Source organism: Telopea speciosissima, chromosome 2, assembly GCF_018873765.1.
Source record: "Telopea speciosissima isolate NSW1024214 ecotype Mountain lineage chromosome 2, Tspe_v1, whole genome shotgun sequence".
NCBI classification, from domain to species: domain Eukaryota; kingdom Viridiplantae; phylum Streptophyta; class Magnoliopsida; order Proteales; family Proteaceae; genus Telopea; species Telopea speciosissima.
Window position 1 is genome coordinate 53137674 of NC_057917.1, and position 22945 is coordinate 53160618.

A 22945-nucleotide genomic window follows, 5' to 3' on the forward strand; every position below is an offset into this window, starting at 1 on the left:
TGGGCCATAAGGCCTTTTTCCTATTCAGCCTTGGAGACAAAGAGCCCCCTAGCCGACTCTATTACATTGCCAACATTATTAAAAAGGTCATGTGAGTTGTGACCACTTAAATAGTCACATGACTACTAAAACAACCTAGCCGATTCTAATACATCAAGGCAATTAAGTTGTCAGATGATACTTAAAAAAGTCACATGACTACTAAAAAACAAATAAACTAATTCCAAATTATGTGTCATGTGACCACTTAACTAGTCACATGACTATTACATCAAAATAGTATGGAACTAAAACAGCTAATCCCGTATGCAAGCCTATTACCCATACTTTAAGGTCCATAAAAGTGACCTATTTCATTGAAAACCCATGTGATCAAAGGCCTAACATGTATATAACCCAACCCTAGACTTATTCCTAATAAAACAAGCGTATTTCGGTGATGAATCTGCATCACTTCAGCTCCCATTTTATGGACATATAAATTAAGCCTGTTCCAATGAAACCCAAAAAATAAAAGGTAGAGCTTATAATATAACTACCCAAAGGTTCATTTCAGCCCATGAGATTGCCAGCAACACCTTGTGGGATTCCTAAGCAAGGTTCTAAAACTCGGTCTCAACCAGGTCAAGTTTTCCGAGATCTCGGCGAGACAGTAATTTTTTTTTTAATGTTTCGGTGGGCATATGGCCATAGTTGGCTCTGAAACTTTAAGGTAAACTTGTTTTAGGCTTAATAAACATATTTAAAGGTTCAAATTGAAAAAAAAAAAACACCCAATTTGGTGTTTTGGATTTGCACCCTTGGTTGGCTGTAAAGGCCAACCCTTAATGTAATATTGCCTATTCTACACATTGTTTGAATGATATGAGACATAATTGGCAAGTAAAACAAGTAAATTACACACATAATATTGAATAATTATTTAAGAAATAGTTAAAGACTTAAAGTTTCTACTACAAACCACAAGATGCAATGAAGCGTTCACAATGCATATTACATAGACACCCAACCTAAGTACAATGAATAATACATTATTCATAGACACCTTACTACCCTAGTCATCCACGTCTTAACTCCCAAGTCCCACCAATACAATACTATGACTCTATGAGTACTGAGGAGGTCGAGATTCTCGAAATATTCGAGATTTTACCGAGATTTCCGAAATATTCGAAATCTCGGTCGAGTTTCTCGAGATTTGACATTTTGTTGTTTCGTATCATACCTTGTTTCGGCTAGCTCGAGTTTACCGAGATTTCCAAGATCTTGCTGAGATCTCGGTGAGATTTTGAACTATGTTTCTAAGCGAAGAGGCCTCCGTACAGGATTAATGTCTAATGCAACTGCATCAGTACTCTTCCATGGAGACTCTTATGCCTTTTCCTTTAGAACATACTCTCTAGGATCTTTGCCTCTCACCCAAAATAATCATCCTCTTCTGACGAGATCAGAAACCATCCTTGTCCTTCTCTGGAAGATTCAGACACCTAACTTCCCCTTTGGTTTCTCTTTGCTGGATCTATAATGATCATCCCTTTCAACCAAGTGCTTTTGATTTCCAAGCCTTTTCTCCTTAATGGAATTCCTATTCCAGATAATCACACAGTCCTCTCACCTCTGATTTCTGGCCTAGATATGATACCAAAATAATCTCTGTTGGTTTTATTTGAGCAATTTTATGAATCTCTCCTTTTCTGATATTTAACATCTTCAATGTCAAACTTTTGGTTGCCAGAGATGATCTCTGTCTTCATGGGACATTGCTACCATTTTCTCACCTTTTCATAGTAGAGTAGCTCCTTAAGTAAACCAATGATTGAGGCCCTTGTAAACAAACTGCTGGACTTGTCTTGGTGCATGGGGTTGGAGATTATCTGTTAGTCTGAACCAATTCTTCCTGGTTCATCTATCTTATCTCATATTTTTTAAGGAAAAAAGATGGAAGTTCATTCTGCTCAACCATTTTCCTCTATAAGTTCATTTTGAAGTGTTCAAAGCTTATAATATTTTTGGTCTCTGATTTATCTAGGCTCTCGAAACTGATGGCATGGATATGGAGATTGATTTATCCAACCTGGGGACTGTCAATACAATGTTTGCAGCACTATTTAGGTGACATTCAGATGGACACTGAAAATATCTTCCCTGTTTGTTTTTTAGTTCTTGGGTTGGTACTCATGCTCTTTGTGTGTGTGGTTTTTACTTTTTAGCAAGCTGGGTGTCCCAATCAAGACTACAATTTCTGCTAATGTTCTAGAGGAGGCTTTAAATGGCACAGTCACTGTTAGACCTCTTCCCATAGGAACATCAGTGAGCGGAAAGGTGCTTGTTTTATTTACTTGAAGCAGATCCACCTTCATTTCAGGGTTCTTCTCTTAATTGTGCTTTCAAGTGCAGGTTGAAAAACAATGTGCCCACTTCTTTGGTGTAACAATCAATGATCAACAAGCTCAGGCAGGGATAGTAGTTAGAGTTACATCAGCTGCTCAAAGTAAATTTAAGGTATGATTGACTTTGGTCAAACAGTGCCACATTGTGGTCTGCCTTCTTTTTCTTTATCCCATGGTTGTAACATCCTTTTTTCAACAAACTTAGATTTGAACTATGTTATTGCTACAGCTGCTGTATTTTGAACATGACGCCAATGGTGGTTATGGGTTGGCTTTACAGGTATCATACTTGTTTGAGTCGTTTTTTTCTAGAATTTCCTGCTATTGCCACTCCCCATTAATCATATATTATTGTTTCTGTACCATGCAAGCGTTTTTTTATGGATAATTTTTCACTTGAGCAAGACATCAAAGAAGAACATGCTTTATTTGTTAATGTGATGCGTTGGCTTGTAAGGGATATCTTCGCACGTTAATGTTTACGTAGTTGATGGAAATAATAGAATATGACTATATGAGTTCTTAAAACTCACTTGACAGAAATTGGCTGAACGGTATTCTTGTTGTAGTCATCTTCAACAACTGAACATAGTTGTCAAAATATTGCCTAGTTGACAAGTCAAGCCTTGATGCCAAAGTGACCAGTTGCCTTATGTATGAAGTCCTCAGACTCGGAAGATGAAGGAAATATACCTGGAATATGGCACTTGCCTTGGTGTGTTGGCCTCTCATAGACATCGCCTAGGTGCCATTGCTTGCCTTAGCGCCATGGCAACTACACACTTCGACCTTAACATCTTATCACATTGATGCAAGAGCAATTCCTTGGACCTTGGGGAGCCCAGATGGAGATGAACTTTGTCCAATTGGTTCTTGGGTGCTGGGTCCAGTAGGAAATTTTTAGTTTATTTATTTATTTAGGTTTTTACCGTCTAACCATTCCCTGCTATCCTCTCAACTACTGGTCAGTCGGTAGTGGAGGAATAGTCCCTTGTATCAGTCAGTCAATTAATAGTGGAATAGAATAGGCCTTTATTTGGATTTATCTTGTAATCTTAGTTTTAATAGGCTAATTAGTGGTAGAGTTGATTTAGGATTTTATTTCAGTTTTATGAGTCCTAGTTAAAGTCAAGTTTAATTTCAGTTTTAGATTACAATTAGGAGTCTTTTAGGGCCCAATTGATAACAATCCTGATTCCTGTTCCGTGGGAATCGATCGGGAGTGGAATTCTGTTTGGTAACACCAGTCTGATTTCATATTCCCAGAAATCAGACCAGCCCCAAATGCACTAAAAAATCGGAAGTTACAGAGCATATTATTTATGATCTGTCTGTTCCAGAGCAAGCCAACTTGGAATGAGGCCATACAAGATAATGGCCCTTCCCCATTTTTTTTTTGTTAAAGCATGATGCTCAACCTCCTCCTCAAGCACAAACCACCTAGATTTCCATCTCTTTCCGCAATTTACCTATTAATAAATAATTCCAGCCACACAGACATTTGCAATGCCGCTGCTGCAGCAGCCCTTGGAATTTCTTCCATCAGCCCTATAATCGGAATCAACATCCACAGATGAAACCTGGGTAGAGAGAGACTGTTTGTTCGAACCTACTCCCACATTTCTAAAAGAGATATCCAACCCTAACAGGGGCTGTGTCGCAGGCTTTGTTATTATGGGGTTGCCTCGGTCCCGATCAACCGAAACAGGAACAATGCAGCACAGAGGATTCATCTCAGGTAAAACAGATCAATTAATCTGATAAATCAAGCATCAAAACAAAACAATAAAAGGAACTCAAACCACGCCAGATGCTGTCTCATCTCGTCCGATTTGCTCAGGCAAATGCTGTTGCATTTTGAAAACCAATCTCCAGGACATCTCCATGTGCCAAGAGAAATCCTAGATTGATGAAGGTGGGGCTTGAAATATGTACTTTCTGCCGGAAAACAATACCCTATCGGAGAGAAGGAAGGTGAGGCAAGGAGGGGGCAATTTGTTATCAATCGAGCCCTTCATTGCAACAGTTCCAGCCTTTGAGAGCTACCCTCAACCTATCCCTTCGCATTCCTGGGTCCCCTAAAGCTGAGATGTACTGTTGCTCTGTGGCAGAGAGGACGCTGAAGAAGGGTACAATTGCGATGAGAAGCAACAAAAAGAATCGACTCCCGGTGCTTGCATTCATGGATATTTGGTGGTGGGGTGATGCAGATTCATCATCGAAATGGGCTTATTTCTTTAGAAATAAGTCGAATTTTTATCACCTCAAGTACAGTACACCTCAAGTGCACCAAAAGGTAAATCTGACGGTGCACCTTAAAGTGATTTTGTTTAAAACACTCCCCCAAGTGCATGTGCACTGTCAGATGTACCTTTTTGGTGCACTTGAGGGTGTGTTGTACTTGAGGGGATAAATGTCCGAAATAAGTCTAGGGTTGGGATATATATATGTTGTTCCCAAGGGTTTTCTATGTAATAGGCCACTTTAATGAGCCTAAAGTAGGAGTACATAGGTTGCATACGTGATTAGCCCAATACTTAGTTTATTTTTCATGTTTTAAATTGAATCGGTTGAACCACTGGTCCAATTTAAGTGAAATGTTCCTATTGGTTACTTAGGAATCTTCTTAGTTTAAGTGTTTTAAATTGTTTTAAGTAGTTTAATTATACCTCTCCACTATTTATGAAGAGGTTAGAGTTGTAATAGCTTTAAGATTTGGCCTATGGCCTTTTATTATGAAAGATTAAATCGTGGGAGGCTCCCACACAGTTGAATATTTGAAAAAAAACAGAATTGTTGGCTGCCGATTGTTGCTGCTACTGCTCTTTGGAGTGTTTGCCTTGTGGTTCTATCAAGGAAGAAGGGCAGGTGGATCTCCTGTGACTCTTTACTCCGTGACGGCTGGGAGGTTCTTCTCTGAAGGTGGTTCTATCCTTCAACCTTGATCAAGCTGCTGCCAGTGGATTTCTGCTGCAACTTGTTCACCAATTTCTTCTCCTAATCCTCTAATTCCCCCCCCCCCAATCAATCCCCTTTATTTTTGTTTGAATTCCATTAAACCTAATTCCATTAAACCCTAGATCTTGCTGCCCAGCCATATTTGACCAACAGAATTATTTCAAATTCAAACCACAGCCTCCATACAACATCCCCTCCACTCGATCCAACTTGCAGCCCCATCCTCTCACTCCAACCCTAGTTTGCCTTGTCTCTGTGAAACCCCCCAAAAAAACCCTAAATTCCAGAATTAGTACTTCCAGCCAATAAAAACCTCCCATATTTGGATCGAATCTTCCCCTTCCTACCTGGAAAATTCGATCCCAACCCTAGCCCTAAAATCCCATTAAAAACCCTAGTTTTAGCCTAAGTTCTAAAACCCCAAACCCGAAACCCTAACCCTGATTTTCTGAAATTCAAATTTTTTGTTAAACATCATCCAAACCTACATTACGAGCTTCTCCTAGACCTGCCCATCAATACCCTATAAGATTCATCTCTATATTCATAAACTTAACCCTAGATTTGACCTAAAACTGCAATTCTGTCCTACTGAGACTGCAGAACCAGCAGCTCCTTGATTCCTTTGTTATTAGATCCTTGATAATTAGTCTCTAGTAGGATCCCTCCCTATCTAGAGCTACATTATGGGGTGCTTCTTCTTCTTCTACACTCTCATGGTTTCTGCCTTTGAATATTCCCTCTCCCGATTCTCTTTTTCAAAATGGGTAATGGCATTTTGGTAAATATTGTGTAAAATTGGAGAATGGAACACATTGTACGTAATGCTGATTCTGATCTCATTCTGTTCTGAAATTGATTCCAGAATAGTATTACCAACTGCCAATCTACTCTAAAAAATCAAGGAATAAAAAAAAGGGACAATTTTCTAGATCTACTAGATTAAAACAATAATTTACAAAACAAGCAGGTTTACAAGAAAAGTAGGTGTAAAATAATGTAAACTCTACTTGTTTTGTAACTTATTTTCTTATCTAGTAGATCTCAGAAATTCTCTAAAAAGAAATCAATTCCACGTGGAATCAAGGAATTGGGAGCAGGATGGTTATTAACCGGGTCCTTATTTTCTTTCAATACAAGGTCATTCAACAACAACAACAACTACTACTCGGTGTTATCCCAATTAAATGGAGTCGACTACTGGATCCTTGCCCTCCAATCAGTTATATTCGAGGTCATACTTGATACGAGGCCTAAGCTATGCATGTCTTTCCTCACCACTTTTCCAAGGATCATTTTAGGTCTGCCCCTTGCTTTTTAGTTCCTTCAATCTGAATTAAATCACTCCCCCGTACTAGACCATCCAAAGGCCTCCGTTGAACATGGCCATGCCACCTCAAACAACTTTCACGCAGCATATCATGTATCGGAGCTACTCCCAAATTAGCTCTAATATGATCATTCCTTTATCCTTCCTAGTTTTGCCACACATCCATCTCAACATCCTCATCTCCTCTACATTGAGTTTATCCACACGATGCTTCTTAACTTCCCAATGTTCCACACCATACATACATGAATGTCTTATAAAATTTTCCTTTTTTACTTTTAATGGAATACATCAATCCCACAACACTCTAGACACACCTCTCCACTGTATCCATTCTATTTTAATTCTCTGTGAAACATCATCCATTATATCACCTTTTTTATTCATGAATAATTACTTTGCGGAATCTTCGTCTCATCAATTTTCACCACCTCATTATCCGTCCTAGTGTAACTAAAGTTTCACACAATATACTCTGTCTTCGTTCTACTTATCTTAAAACCTTTTGATTCCAAGGTTGGCCTCCATAACTCCAACTTGGCATTAATCCCTGCTTTTGTCTCATCCACCAAAACAATATCGCTAGCCAAAAGCATACACTAAGGAACCTCATCTTGAATGGCAATGGTTAAATCATCCATGATAAACGCAACCAAATAAGGGCTTAAAATTGATCCTTGATGTAACCCAATTGTAATTGGCAATCCACTACCTTGACCCCCCATAAATCTTACCCAAGTCACCTCACCATCATACATATCTTTAATTATTTCCACATATTTACCTGAACACTTTTCTTTTCTAGTACTTCCTAGATTAACTCTCTAGTGACTCTATCATAAGCTTTTTCTAGGTCAATAAAGACCATATGGAGATCCTTTTTGTAATCTCTAAATCTTTTCATAAGTCTCATAAGAAAGTAAATAGCTTTTGTCGTGGATCTGCCTGGCATAAAACCAAATTGGTTCTCCATAATAGTAGTTTCTTGTATCAGATGGGTTTCAATAACCCTCTCCTATAGTTTCATAGTATGATTCATTAGTTTTATGCCTCTATAGTTATTCCAATTCTGAATATCACCTCTATTTTTGTAAATCGGAACCACAATGCTTCTCCTCCATTCATTTGGCATTTTCCTTGTGTTCATAATCTTATTAAACAGCTTGTTTAGCCAAGATAAACCACATATTCCTAAGCTCTTCCACTCTTCTATTGGGACCTCATCTAGACCTAGTGCCTTACCTACTTTTATCCTCCTTAAAGATTCTTTTACTTCAAACATCCTAAACTTTTGTACATATCTACGACGTGTGGTGTCTTGATGGGTATTGCAGTCTTCCAGGACACTATTACTCAAATTGTCTCCATGTAGTAGGCTGTTGAAATAATCTTTCCATCTCTCCTTAATGTTCTCACCCCTTATTAGTACTTTAACATCTTCACTTTTAATACATCTAATATGGTCGATATCTTTACTCTTTTCCCCTTCCTTTGTGCTCAGATTGTTATAAAGATATTCATATTTCTTTGCCCTTGCTTTTTCCACAATCTTCTTGGCTTCATTTTTGGAAAATTTATACCTTTTTGGATCCTACATCCGTAGTCCTTTGCCTTGTCTTAAAACTAGTTTTCTTATTCTTAATGGCTACTTGAATCTCATTATCCCAGCACCAAGTCTTCCTAGAGGAATGAAGTTTTCCTTTTGATTCGCCTAGGGCATCTTTAATAACCTTCTTAAATACAAGTAGTCATCTCGTTCCATATCGTATTAGTGTCTGCCTCAAAGTCCTACTTTCCTTTTTTGACCACTTTCTTAGTAAATGATTTCAATGTATCTCCTTTTAAGCTCCACCACCCTATCCTTGGGAAAATAAGCTCACCTTTCTTACGATTCTGCGTAATGAAGCACATATTCATGACCACTAATCTATTGTGTGGTTAGGCTCTCTCCTAGTATAACCTTATAGTCCTTACATAACAATCTATTGGATCTTCTAGTTAGGAAGAAATCTATTTGGCTACTATGGCCCTGTATGGCAACATTTCTGTTCCAAAATACTGTTTCTGAGTTTGAAACAATTTTTGTGTTTGTGTGATTTCGGAGTAATTCTGTATCAACATACTAGAAAAAAAAAAGAAACATGTATGGATTGCATATTAAGAGAAGAATTTCTTCTATTTTGTGGTGGTGGTGTGATGTAGGACTAGTTTGATTTATTGGGGTTTACAGGCTGCTGTAGTTGAAAGAAATAATGGATGGGACTTAAGAAAGGAAAATGGGGTTGAGAGAAATATGATAATTAAATAGGGATAGTTTGTTGTAGGTATAGAGTTTGAAAGAGAGGAGTGGATAGAAGAAGAAGAAGGTAGAGACGAAAGAAAATCATCTTGGCTTCACACCATCTTGAATTGCATAGAATCACTCTTGCTTTCATTCCTTCCTTGCTTGCTTGCCTATCTTCCATCTCCAAATACAGTCTTTTTAAACCCCAAAAAGTAAAAAAGAACCTAATAACTACTTTTCCAGCAATGGCTACTTCTCCAGCAATAACTCCCTAATAACTCCCTTACAACATTAGTACACAACAATTCTGGCTCCAAATAAAAATACAACAAACTAATTAAAAGAACTACACATAATGCTGGTCATTTATCCATAATGAAGTAACATGGGGGCTGCATAAATCCTTGAGTGATGTCCTCATCATGGTGGTAGCAGTGAAGGTGGAGGTGGTGGGGGTAATGGCGGCGGCGGTGTGGTTGTGGTGGTGGTGGTGATTCATGAATATCGAGTTTGTATCATGCACATTTTTGCTTTCAGTTTGTGTTTCTATTTTTTTGGAGCTCCCTTTTGGTGTTTCTCAAAACTCTGCTAAATCTGTTTTTTTTTTTATTGGTTCATTAAAAAAAAAGCGAACTGGACGACACATACAGGGTATGTCCCATTTCTGTTCCAAAAAAGTACCAAAACAATAGAAACAATTTTCTTTTTAACGTTGCCATACATACCCTATGATGCCCACTTTTGAAGGTAACTAAATGCTCTTCAATTGAGTGGTTACAGTAGATAAATCATTAGCCACAACAAAATCTAAAACTGAGACCTTCTCCTCATTCGTCTCTCTAAAACCATGTCCTCCATGTACACCTTCATAGCCTCTATGATCTCTCCCAACATTTCCATTCCAACACCCCTTATAATAATATTTTCACCTTGTCTAAAATCGTGCACTAACCATCCATGTTTACCAAAATTTTAACTTGGTACTTTCATCAAATCCTACTTGGGGTGCGTAGGTATATTGACAACCTCTTTCTCCAACAAAAGCTTGATGGATATAATCCTTATCTCCAAATCTTTTAATATCCGCCACATCATTCTTTTAATCTTTATCCATTACTATGCCCACTCCACTTCTAGTACTTTTATACCCCATATACCAAAGTTTAAAACCATCTAACTCCTTAGCTTTCTTACCCTTCCATCTTGTCTCTTGAATACAAGCTATGCTAATACTTTTTCTCCTCATAAAGGGCGTACCCATTGCACAAGGCTCCCGCCACTACGGGGTTTGAGGAGGGTCATAATGTACGCATCCTTACCCCTGCTTTTGCAGAGAGGCTGTTTCCAGACTGGAACCCATGACCACTTGGTCACAATGGAGCAACCTTACCAGTGCACCAAGACTTACCTTCTTCTCCTCATAACATCTATCAATTCTAAACTCTTACTCGTTAAAGATCCTATGTTCCAAGATGCTAATCTAATCCTACGTTTTGGACTAACTTCTTTACCCGCACTCATCCATGGTGTGAGAATCCTTGCCTACATGTAACCGCATCTGGGTGCCAACGTGGCACGTCGCTTACAGGGTCATAGTGTAGTGCGTCGCTTTGATAATATAAGATTCTAAAATCCATGTTAAAAGGGTTTAGCTAGGGTTTTTTTTTTCGGGATACCGGATGCGGACCTAATTCATCAACATCCTTTATCTAGGCTTTGGACCGGAAGCAAACGCTGACAAAGTTCAATGCAAATTATATAATTATGCTAAATTGCTAGTAATGACCTCAAATGATAAAAATTAACAAATAATGAACAAAGTATAAGATATAAAGAAGCATATTCATAAAAAAAAAACGAAGCAAATTAAACTAAAAAGCATAATAGCATATAAGGAAAAGGCTCTTTGAGCCTAAGGCATAAACTATGCCTCCTCACATGCATATTATAATAATTTTTTAAGATGAGAGAAACGATGATTAAAAAAATTAAATATGAGAGAGTGTAGAATACCTTGCTTGCTCAGAGAACCCTCTCCCTGACATATAATAAAGCAGCAGAATCATAAAGCATGTAAATATTTAAGGTTGTAACCAAAGAAAAAACAGATTTGATGTTTTGATTTTATTTGAGTTGTTTATTGTTACCAGGTAGGTATGTTAGCAATAGGTTGTGAGACCTGTCTTCTCTCTACTCCTCTGGTATCTTCTCTCTCTCTCTCTCTCTCTCTCTCTCTCTCGTTTCTCTGTCTTCTGCCCCATTTCTGTCCAGCACTACTGCAACAGCTTCCTTTTGAGTATTGTTATGCTAGAACTGGGTAACAAGAGAGAGCTTTGATCTCTCTCAATGCTTGATGCAGTAGCACTTGACTGGTTGTACCAGCATGACTGAGTTTGGAAATCCAAACCTAGACAAAACTGGCCCAACTTGAGTTTTTAGTCCAATAGGAGCTGGAAGTAGTTTAATCTTTATGTGCTTATTTTCTTATGTTTGCATTGGGTAGGATACATAGGAATAGGCTAGCTACTTTGAACTCTATTTTAGTTTTAGAGTTGGATAAGGGATCCGAGCCGGGTTTTGGAATCGCAGATTGCATCAATTGCTATCAGAGCAAAATCTTTATTTCCGATGATGATCTACCCTGATTTTCTTGCTTTTCTAGAGAAATTTACCAACAAATTTGAGGATAGATCGTTGGATCTCTGATCGGATTTCCGAGAGCTTGCTAGTAATACTAACCATTTTTGTGATAAGGTGTCAACAAAACAAATGAATATTTTACCGCATTTTTAGTTTTTAGCAATGTTTTATCATATTATGATTTATGAAATTTATAGATTTGAGAAACCCCCAACATTTAAAAGTTGAAAATTGCACCTACCGCTGAAAATCCTGTTTTTGTTTTCGAACTGGGGGGTTGACTTTTTATCCTTTTGGAATTTGATTTTTTAACTATTTTTATTGGATTAAAATAAGGGGGTATTTGCTTATTTATGAATAATGTCTTAAGTAAATGAAATCATTTACTTAAATGCTATTCGGCATAAATTATGAAGTCATTTACTTAAATGCTATTTGGCATAAATAAGAGCCTGTCCTAGTTTCTGGCACAAGTAAATGTCTGTCTTGGTTTCTGGCATAAATAAGTGTCTGTATGCCAAGGTTTCTCACCGAGATGGCTGAGACCACAGAGATCTCGACCACAATCTCGGTCGAGACAATGCCATTGCTTATTTCGCCTAGCATCTCGTCGTGGTTTTGCAAAAAATCGAGATATTACCGACATCTCGGCGAGTTCTTTTTCCATGGCAAAACTGGGAAGGATAAAATAAGGAATGACCATATTAGAGCCGGTTTGGGAGTAGCCCCGATTCAAGATAAGCTACGAGAAAGTAGCCTGAGGTGGTATGGCCATGTTCAACGGAGGCCACCGGATGCTCCAGTTCTGTGGAGTGACTTGATTCAGATTGAAGGCTCTAAAAGAGCTAGGGGCAGGCCTAAAATGACCCTAGGTGAAGTGGTGAGGAAAGACATGCATAGTTTAGGTTTTGTTCCTAGTATGGCGTCGAATAGAGCTGATTGGAAGGCAAGGATCCGTGTAGCGTACCCCAGTTAGTTTGTTTTAGATTGATTTGTAGTTGTGTTTGTTGAGTTTTTGTACTTTTATTCTTAATATTAATCATGTACTTTGAAAGGATCCGTGTAGCTGACTCCATTTATAGTTGGGATGAGGCTGAGTTGTTGTTTAGTTAGAAGAAGCCTGCGTGTTTGGGGCGAGTCATGTGACCCCTCCCCCTCTCTCTCTCTCTCTCTCTCTCACACACACACACACACACACACACACACACATCTCTTCTTCTTTTCTCTCCCCTCCCCCTTTGAGACCTCTTCGTCTTAGTTTGATTCCGGATTGCCAAATGTGATTCCTATCACTCCCACCACTCTTCCCTCTGCTTCTTGCTGTTTATTTCCTCCTCTCCCTATCCTCTTGTTGTTCTTTTAAAGCAAAATTGACCTCGAATCAAGGAAACCAGCGGGAAATTGATTGCAGTAGGATCAATACAATAAACAAAATTAAATAACTAAAACACTTTTATTGCCATTTTCTGTTTACATATGAAGGAGAACATGAAAGGATAAGAAAAAGAAGAAGGGATATAGAAGGGGGATAGGATCAGCTATCTCAGCCCATCATCCTCTCACCCACGGTATCTCACTGTTGCCACATCTCACAGCTTCGTCAATAGCTCTTTTTCTTCAATCTCTGACTCTTTTCAGTTCAGCCACATACATGTATTTATAATAAAACAACCCCATCCTAATATAAGTAAGAAGGTAATTAATAAAACCTATAAAATAGAAACTAGACTCTAACTAGGATTCCTAGCAGAACCAGGATTCCCAATTACAACTCAAATAGGAAACTAAATAAGCGTCTAATAATAGAAATAACACCAAAAATCAACTCCTCTAAGCCAGCAGTCCATATCAGCCCTCAAATCACTGTTCACGTGAACAGTGTCACGTGAAAAGTGACTTCCCCCTCCAGGTCTTTTTCATGCTTCGATCTACATCATCTTTCTTACTGGCGGTGCCCTTTTTCTGGCGATAATAGCAGATCAACAGAATCAAGTTGATCTCTTTCGTTGCATTCCCTTTCATCCTACTGCTTGGGGTGTTGGTACTTCTCATAGAGACTACCCATTGTAGAGACTGAGACCTATTCACGATTCAGGAAATACAATATACGGAAAGAAGAAATGAACGATTCAGGAAATACAATAAACGGAAAGAAGAAACGATCACACAAGCACAATGATTTACGTGGTTCGGCAAGGTGCCTACATCTACAGAGAGATGAGAGTAGATTTTACTAACAATGAGGAAAGGGTAACACGCTCCTAATGTAGATTGTAGAGCTGGATCACGAAGGACCTAGTCCCAAGCAGGATCATCTTGAATAAGGTGTAATGCTGCTTTCATCTTCGAAACACTAGGCAGCAATTGAAGAGCTTGTAGTAGATCACACAATGAAATTGATCCTAATGTAGACTGTAGAGCTGGATCACGAAGGACCTAGCCCCAAGCATAGTTGTCAAGGCGTCGCCTAGGCGTCCAGACGGTTTTGTTGGGGCCTAGGCGACCTCCGCCTTATTGCCAGGCGCCTTGCATTGGTTTTTAATGGTATCGAACCCGGTATTGGTCCTTATTTATGTCAAATATCATTTAAGTAAATGTTTTATGTTTGGTATTTCATTTACTTAAGATATTATTCATAAATAAGCAAATACCCCCTATTTGAATCCAATAAAAGTAATTAAAAAATCAAATTCCAAAAGGAAAAAAGTCAACCCCCCAGTTCAAGAACAAAAACTGGATCTTCGACGGTAGGTAAAATTTTCAACTTTCTAATGCTGGGTTTTTTCTCAAATCTAAAAATTATTAAATCTTAATATGTTAAAACATTGCTAAAAACCAAAAGTGCGGTAAAATATTCACTTGTTTTGATATCTAAAAATATATTTTCATTCAGAGCGATTTTGACAGCATTCACACATACCAAATAAGGTTTGACCGGAACATAACTTCTTCAATATAAATCAGATTTAAGCAATTTGGGATTTGTTGGAAAGCTGGTTTTGTGGTCTACCTAATACTAAAAGTCTCATGTAAAAATAAAATCATTTGACTAGTCAAACTTCTTAGAGAACATGAACATTTCTCTAAATTGAGGACAATTTAATTACTTATAGATAAGATCATATTTTCTAAGAACAGTATAAACCAAATGTGAGACTAGTATAAACCAAATGTATATTTGATTGTTTCAAACTTCCAATAGCTTGCTTCTTCAGTTTTGTTGTCTTCTAGTTCTATGTTGATTTTTGATGACTTGATGTGGCTTAATATTTATTTTTGATGACTTGATGTGACTTAATGTGGCTTAATGTTGATTTTTGATGACTTGAGAAGGCTTAATGTTGATTTTTGATGATATAAGGTATATATTGTAGCATACTAAAATATTGTAGCATACTAAATAATGTTAGAAAAGGGGGAAATAAAAAATAACACTTGGGGGCGCCTTGGTTGCCTAGGCGGGCGCCTTGTCGCCTAAGTGCTTAGACACCCCTCCAACGCCTTGGATCGCTTTGCCTCCCTGACAACTATGTCCCTAAGCAGGATCATCTTTAAGAAAATTTAATGCTGCTTTCATCTTCAAAACACTAGGCAACAATTGAAGAACTTGTAGCAGACCACACAATGAAATTGATTGAAATGGAAACAAAGAAGAAAATAGAAAATAGAAAAGAAGGATAGGCTTGGATCGAGTATCCCACTCTCTCCCGGGTCTCTCATCCATGGCATCTCACCATACTCTCTCACATAGCAAAGCAAGAGGCTATATTTTTTTTCTTCTCAATCTCATTAATCAAATTCGTGTACAAGGCTGTAACCCCTTATAAACTTACATAGAAGACTCAATAACAGTCTCAAACACTAAAAATGAAAGGCCTAACCCAATCCTTATCTAATAAGGTACTATATACTGATTAGGAAAATAAAATAATGAAAGTAACAGTAATGTAGTCCTAGGTGGCAAGGAGACCATCCAACTAGGAGCCAATCTTTAGGATCTGCTATGAACAGGCAGTCCGATTGGTGTAAAATATGGAATTAGGTCAAAGTTAGGGTTAGGGTTTGAAGGGTTGGTTAGGCTAGGCAAGTGTAGGGGGGTCTATTAGTGAAGGTCCAGTGATGGTTTGATTAGTGGAGGAGTGAAAACTTAAATGGCAGCAAGTTAGGGTTTTGGGTTTTTAGAAAGAGTGAAGTGAGGGATTCTAGGGTTTATAATGGGAATTAAGGAGGGGGGCTTTGGATCGAGTTCTCCAGGGGTGGAGATGAGCACTCGGCCAAAGTATGGAAGGCTTTTGATGGCTGGAATTATCTGGACAGAGTTTTAGGGTTTAATGAACGTTGAGGGAATTTAGGGGTTTTGAGGATAGGATGGGGCAGAGGTTTGGATCGAGTGGAGGGGGTGTACTGGGGATGCTGTGGTTTCAACTAGAAGTGATTCTGATGGTGGGTTAGGTCTGTGAGTGATTTAGGTTATGGGAATTTGAAGAAAACAAAAAGGGGAAATTAGGGTTAGGCTGTAGAGGGTTTAGAAGTAGTAGGGGGATGGGGATGCTGTCACACTTGTAGTACCAAGGAGTATTCGGCAGCAGCTTGTAATGGCAGTAGCTTGAATAAAAATTGGATCTTGGAACTTGAACTTGAAACTGGATCTTGAAGAGAACCACTCGGGCTTCACACTGCAGAGTGTCGATTGGATCAGACTCCAATCCCACCAACGAACCACCGGGTTTCACACCGCAAGGTGTCAATTGGATTACACACCAATCCCACCAGCTTTGATCACACACAAAGCAAATCTTCAGTAAAAGAACAATTGCAGCAGCTTGCAAGAGAGAAATTTCATAAACAGTGAGGTGAAAACGAGCCCCACGGTTTGCCTTATTTATAATTGCCAAAGGCCTAAATTCCTATGCAGCCTAGGAATAGGAAATCCCTAATCCTTGGCTGAGTCTAAATACAAAACACTCCCTCTCTAAAATTCGTGTAGAGGTGTGGACCCTAAATGAAAACTTAAGTTAACAAGATTCTATCTTAAAAGAATATTCAAAAATCATTTAAATTGGACCAGTGGTTCAACCGGTTCAATTTAAAACACTAAAACATGAAAATAAACTAAGTATAGAGCTAATTCCGTATGCAACTTATGTACCCCAACTTGAGCCCATAAAAGTGGCCTATTACATAGAAAGCCCATGAGACCAAAGGCCCAGCATGTCTATAATCCAACCCTAGACTTATTTCTAGAGAAAGAAGCCCAATTTGGTGAGAAACGTGCATCTAACAGACTCAAAACATGACTCTTACTAAACTAATGAAGTAAATCCCGTTTTCCTACTTTCTACTCATATTTTTGGCTCATTAATTGGACAATTACAAAGTAAATCCATGGGATCAAAGACCCAACACCTACATAACCCAACCCAGAACTTATTTTCAATAAAATCAGATCTTTAGGTGACTTATATGCGTCAGCTCCTCATGCCTCTCTGTGTTTGCAAAGAATTCCCAATAACCCTAATCCCCATCGCAACAATTTATGGGGATATAAAGAAATACAAATTTCTTGAATTACCCCTTTGTAAACCCTAAAATAGAATCGCTCCAAGAATTGTACAGCCATGTTAAATGGAGAGAATATGATGATATCTCCTCATGTGTGAGTCGTGTATAGCTGGTTAAATTTGTAATATATAAATTTCGAACAAAAACCAATGGTTGCATCCATGAGGAGTAATATGGTGCTGGTTGAAGGTTTTACAAGAACAAAGGGTCCAACATTACTTGGGTAGTTTGATTGGGGTGTTATGAAGAAACGGAAGATGTGGTCCTAGTTAGAGTGGAATACATGGTTCAAAATTTCGCGATATATCGCCGAAATTTTGGTAAATTTCAGTAATTTCGACACTACCGAGACGAGATGGGCTTCCGAAATGAAAAAAGTTCAAATTTCGTAGAAATTTCGGTATATTTCGGTATATGTCAGTAAATTTCATAAAAATACTGTGTATTGAGTACCATATTTCTGTAAATTTCGTAGAAATACTTTGTGTATTGAGTATTGAACTATTGACTATTATGGAGTTTGAGTTATGACTTATGAACTTATGCACTTGTGACTTTATGAGTTTAAACTTTAAAGTTTAAATTAAATGTTACATTTGACTTTATTTTTGTTTCATTACTTTGTTTAAATTTCTTATTATGTCTTTTAGTACTTAAACAATGTGTATTTAACTATTTATACATCAGGGTTGGCGACCGTATACTATCAATCAAGGGAGCATACCCAAAACACCACTTTGAGTTAATTTTGTTTGCAATATGAAGGTTTAAATATGTTTATTTAGCTTAAATAAGGGTGTACATGAAGTATGAGACCTTAATATGGCCAAAAACCCACCGAGATGAACTGCCGAAATATGGCAGAAAAAATACCATATTTCGGATATTTAAGTATATTTCGGCCATCTCGACAAGCCCGAGATACTGATATATCGTGAGATCTTAAACTACTGGAATAGCAGAATAGCTTTATTTTACTCACATTGTAGTTGGGATGTGGCTTTGCTGAGTTGAATTTGATCATGGACCCATTGCAAGTGATGCAGATTGAGAGAGGGAGGGAGAGCTATTTTTTCTTAAATAAACCCAAATTTATTTTAAATTCCGGTCCAAATTCAAATCGGGCCTGCATTAGCATGTCTTCTGTATTGTTTTACATTATACTTTTAGATTATCTGACCTTTTGGAAACTGAAATAGCTACTTCTGATTATTGCTTTGTTACCAAATTTCTCTGCTGAAGAGGAAGTTGTTGAATAATTATTTGTTTTCATCACAAATCTTTCAAGCACATGCTTAATGTTCAAACTTCCATGTGTATCTTTTGCATTGAGTGCTTTCAGAATGCTCTAATACATTTTTACCAGAAGTTATTTGACTTGATTTCCTGGTTACTTGTAACTCTTTGTGAACAGGAAGATAGTGACAAGACTGGTAAGGCAACATCTGCAGGGATGTATTTCTTACATTTTCAAGTATACCGAATGGATTCAACTGTGAACGCGGTATGTCAGTTCCATTGTCTTTTACATCTTTGCCAAAATAAATTTGCCATAATATGTTTTACAAGTAATGGGTTAATCCTTGTGTCGTTGCAGTTAGCTGTGGCTAAGGACCCAGAAGCTGCCTTCTTCAAAAGATTGGAGGGCCTACAACCTTGTGAAGTCTCTGAACTAAAAGCTGGAACTCACATATTTGCTGTTTACGGTCTGAAATAGTTCCATTTATTATTTAGTTTCCTGGGATAATAAAATTTGAGCAGCCTGTTGATATCCATTTAAATTTGTTTAGGAGATAACTTCTTTAAGCCAGCTACCTATATCATTGAGGCGGTTTGTGCGAAGACATATGAAGATACTACTGAGAAGCTTAAAGAGATCGAAGCTCAAATTATAAGGAAGAGAAATGAGCTTCGCCAATTTGAAACAGAATACAGAAAGGCATGACGTGATGGTTTTCAGTACTTTACTTCATAGCAGTTATGCATCGTTAGTTATTCTAAGGCTTACTGTTTCTTATGGAATTTTGTAGGCATTAGCCCGCTTTCAAGAAGTCACCAACAGATACACCCAAGAAAAGCAATCTGTATGTTCTGTCCTCCACATACTATTCAGTTATATTTTTATTGTTGAACAGAGACATCCTAGCATCCTATTTTAAGCAAATTTCAGATTAGCACTATACCTGTTACTACTAGAATCTGACTTACCTCAACCAACATGACTGCCCTGATGTTCCTAAATTTATGACTGATGATTCAACCTATTATGCTATATGGACTTGAATTGTGGAGGTCTAGAAACCATTTAGCACAGAATTCTTCGTTTTGTGTTTTCATCTTAAACTCTTTTGCCTTGGGTTGTTTTCTTAAATGAATGATGGATACCCAGCCTTTTTTTTGGTTATTCCATTTATTCAGTCAAAAGAGGTGATTATTCCCCTGGTTCAAGGAAATTCTTAACTACCTTCATGAACCTCTGTGCATGTGGGGTGCAAGTTCACTAGAGTGTTGAATGTTGATGACCTTATCCTGACAAATCTCCTTCTTTACCTATACTTCTATAATTTCTCAAAGAGAAGAAACAGTTTAGAAAGGCAGTCATTACCGATTGAAGGAAATTCGCAACTTACTGCATTTGGGGTTTGAACCTCATTGTTTTTTTTCTATTGTGGAGCACAGGTTGACGAACTGCTTAAACAGAGAGATACTATCCATTCTGCATTTACCATAGCCAGGGCAGTTAGTACTGTTAGTGGGAGTGGCAGCAGCAGCAGTAGCCAAGTACCTGGAGATGAGTTGAAGGCTGAGAGCCCAGGAGATGATGGAGCAGATGGGAAGGATAAAGCATCAAAGAAGAAATGGTTTAATCTCGGTCTGAAAGGTACTGACAAAAAGCTTGGTTAAAATTGAGTATACCAATATGATTGGTAGGATGTCAAGGTGCCTGCTGAATTGCTGGATTGGTTTACTATTCCATCCTCACATTCTTACAGAGAAAATTGTTGATTTGCTTCCAGCAAAGTCCGGTCATGTATTCCTTCCAATTGATTTCTTTTTTCCCCTTCTCTTTTCATCTTGTTTTTTTTTTACCTCTGTTGTTACTTTTTGTTTGGTTACCCCATTTTCTTCTGTATGGACATTACGAATTTGTCAGGCAAGATGTCTTAATGTGAATTGTTTTCATTAAACTGAGTTGATCCTCAACTCCCACATTGTTGTAGCAATTTAAATACATAGAGCTGTGAAATAGTAATAAAATTTTGTTATTTTGTTGAACCTGTGGTAAGAAAATAGATTGTCTGCTGATGGTGGTGTTGAAGAAAGTGCATTTTGAATGAAATGGATAGGTTTTATGGTGTCTGCTGATGGTGCTTTTTTTTGTAACATTCTCTAGACACTAGAGGTGTATAATGTGTTACCAGCTTCCTTGTAGCCTAAATCGTCAATGAATTCTAAGGGCAACCATGAGGAGAGAGAGAGAGATCTTGGGGAATCAACTAATATTGAAAGTGTCTGCACTTTCTATCATAACCACAGTGATTCTTGTTGGCATTTAATTTTCTCTAGCGAGTTTTCCAAGAGAATATCGGCTGCAGAGACAAGTCGATTAAGTAAGGACTGAGTTTCTGTTATGGAGAGTCCTATCTACATGGTCACACACACTAACAAGGTTCCCAGTACAGTTGTCACACAGTTAGTTATAGGGTGTTGTAACCAGTTATGTATATATATATATATATGTGTAATACCTCAGTTATTAATGAGAAAATGAGACTCTTCACATGGTATAATACGCTATTCATACTCATCTGAGTTGTTTTCTTGGTTCCTGTGATGTTTCTTGATTCTTGTGCAAACGTTTGAAGCCCTCTTTTACTTTCTTGGTTTCTTTCTTGTTTCTCCGCTCTTCCATGGCGTTGCCTTCGTCCACTCCGACGGTTCCTACGAATATGGCGCCTCAGCTGCCGTTGAAGCTTGGTGGTTCCAACTATATGCTTTGGCGTGCGCAGTTCTTGCCTCTGCTGTGTGGCTACAATCTATTGGGATGCGTCGATGGCTCCTTCCTACGACCTGCTAGTGGTTCTCCGGACTCTGTTCATTCCGGCGGTCTGAGGATGCTGCCACTCTCTGGGAGAGGCAGGATCAACTTATCTTGAGTTGGATCATAGCATCCCTTACCGAATCCACTGTCTCTCACGTCGTCGGTGCCCAAACTGCTCATGAGGCTTGGGAAACCCTCGCTTGAATCTTTGCTCCTTCCCGCACTCGGATAATGGACTTGAAGGATCGCCTCTTTCGTCTTCAGCGAGGTTCAGATTCAGTTACTGACTACCTCCTCTTTGCACGCTCCATTGTTGATACCTTGGCTGCCATTGATCAGCCTATCAGTGACGAAGATCTGGTGTTGGCGGTGCTCCGAGGTCTTGGTAGTGAGTATCGTGATTTTGCGACATCCATTCGTCTCCACTCTTCTCCGGTTTCATTTATCGAGCTCACTGGTTTATTGCTGAGTCACGAGAACTTTTTGCACTCCTCTGATGGTCTCTTTCCAGTCACCACTGCGAATATGGTTGCTGTGCCATATGGTTCTCACCGATCTGATGACTCTTCTTCCAGATCTGTTGACTCCCCTTCCAGATCTGGAGGTCGTCGTTCTCGTGGTTCTCGTTATCGTGGCAATCTTCGCTACTCCAACAACAATTCTAGGCAATTTTCGGACCAGAATGGTGGTTCTGGCAGTCAGCCCTATCTCTCGTCCTCTGGTTCACGGCAAGATCTGTCTCAGCCTCACTCTGCTCCCCGAGTCATTGGTACTCCCATGGTGGGTTCACCTCCGGTGAATTGCTCTGTTCCGACGACTTGCTCCACCTGTCAGATATGCAATCAGCCTGGGCATTTGACTTCTAACTGCCCCCAGAGGTTCAACCATGCCTTCCTCGGTACGTGTTTCCTTTCCAATTTCCTCTAGCTCTGCTTCTTCTTGGTTATTGGATACTGGTTCTAATAACCATATCACTGTAGACATTAGTAATTTGGTTATTTCATCTCCCTATTCTAGATCTGATCAAATTGTTGTAGGTAATGGTAGTCATCTTTTCATTTCTCATATTGGATCCTCGAACTATTATTGTTCTGATCATGCTTTTTCATTACATAATGTTCTTTTGGTTCCTATGATTCATCAGAATCTGCTGTCGGCACAACGTTTTTCTGTTGATAATAATGTGCATTTGGAATTCTATTCTACCTATTTCTTGATTAAGGACAATCAGACGAACATGATCTTATACAGAGGCTTGAGTAGCAATGGGCTCTATGAGCTGCCCCTGGTTCGATGTTCCCCATCACTATCTCTTTCCGTTGTTCGTGCTCCTCTGGCCGACTGGCACTGTAGGCTTGGTCATCCTTCCTTCAAGACTGTTTGAAGTCTCGTCAAGCAATTTGCATTACCTTCATTTACTACTACTCATTCTTTGTGTGGAACTTGTGCATGTTCTAAAAGCCACAGGCTTCCTCTTTCTGTTACTAATTCATTGAGCATGTATTCTCTAGAACTGTTACATTGTGATGTATGGGGCCCTGCCCCTGTAGCTTTTGTGGATAATTTTCGCTATTATGTTGTCTTCATAGATGACTTCAGTCGTTACATTTGGTTATTTCCACTGGTCCGCAAGAGTGATGTTTTACCAATCTTTACAAGGTTTAAGGTGTTGGTGGAAAACTACTTTTCAAGGACCATTAAGTGTGTCCAAACTGATGGAGGAGGAGAGTTCGGTGTAC

General features: G+C 38.6%; 1 protein-coding gene and 1 long non-coding RNA gene across 3 annotated transcripts in view; one reads left to right on the forward strand and one right to left on the reverse strand.

The window, feature by feature from the left end:
* The window catches only part of LOC122651881 (chaperone protein dnaJ 15), a 39054-nt gene extending 18823 nt beyond the window's left edge, over window positions 1-20231 (forward strand). For both annotated transcript variants that reach the window (XM_043845440.1, XM_043845441.1), the window contains exons 4-12: window positions 2030-2112; window positions 2211-2322; window positions 2398-2502; window positions 2620-2670; window positions 18579-18668; window positions 18762-18870; window positions 18955-19103; window positions 19195-19248; window positions 19844-20231. In XM_043845440.1, the coding sequence (XP_043701375.1) occupies window positions 2030-2112; window positions 2211-2322; window positions 2398-2502; window positions 2620-2670; window positions 18579-18668; window positions 18762-18870; window positions 18955-19103; window positions 19195-19248; window positions 19844-20068 (978 nt within the window). In that variant the 3' untranslated portion in view covers window positions 20069-20231. The remainder of the gene's footprint in view (window positions 1-2029; window positions 2113-2210; window positions 2323-2397; window positions 2503-2619; window positions 2671-18578; window positions 18669-18761; window positions 18871-18954; window positions 19104-19194; window positions 19249-19843) is intronic.
* On the reverse strand, window positions 10157-10529 carry LOC122651882. Its single transcript, XR_006331528.1, has 2 exons — window positions 10371-10529; window positions 10157-10194 (listed from the first exon to the last, which is right to left on the reverse strand). It is a non-coding gene; the product is annotated as an uncharacterized LOC122651882 (long non-coding RNA).
* Window positions 20232-22945: the final 2714 nt, after the last annotated feature.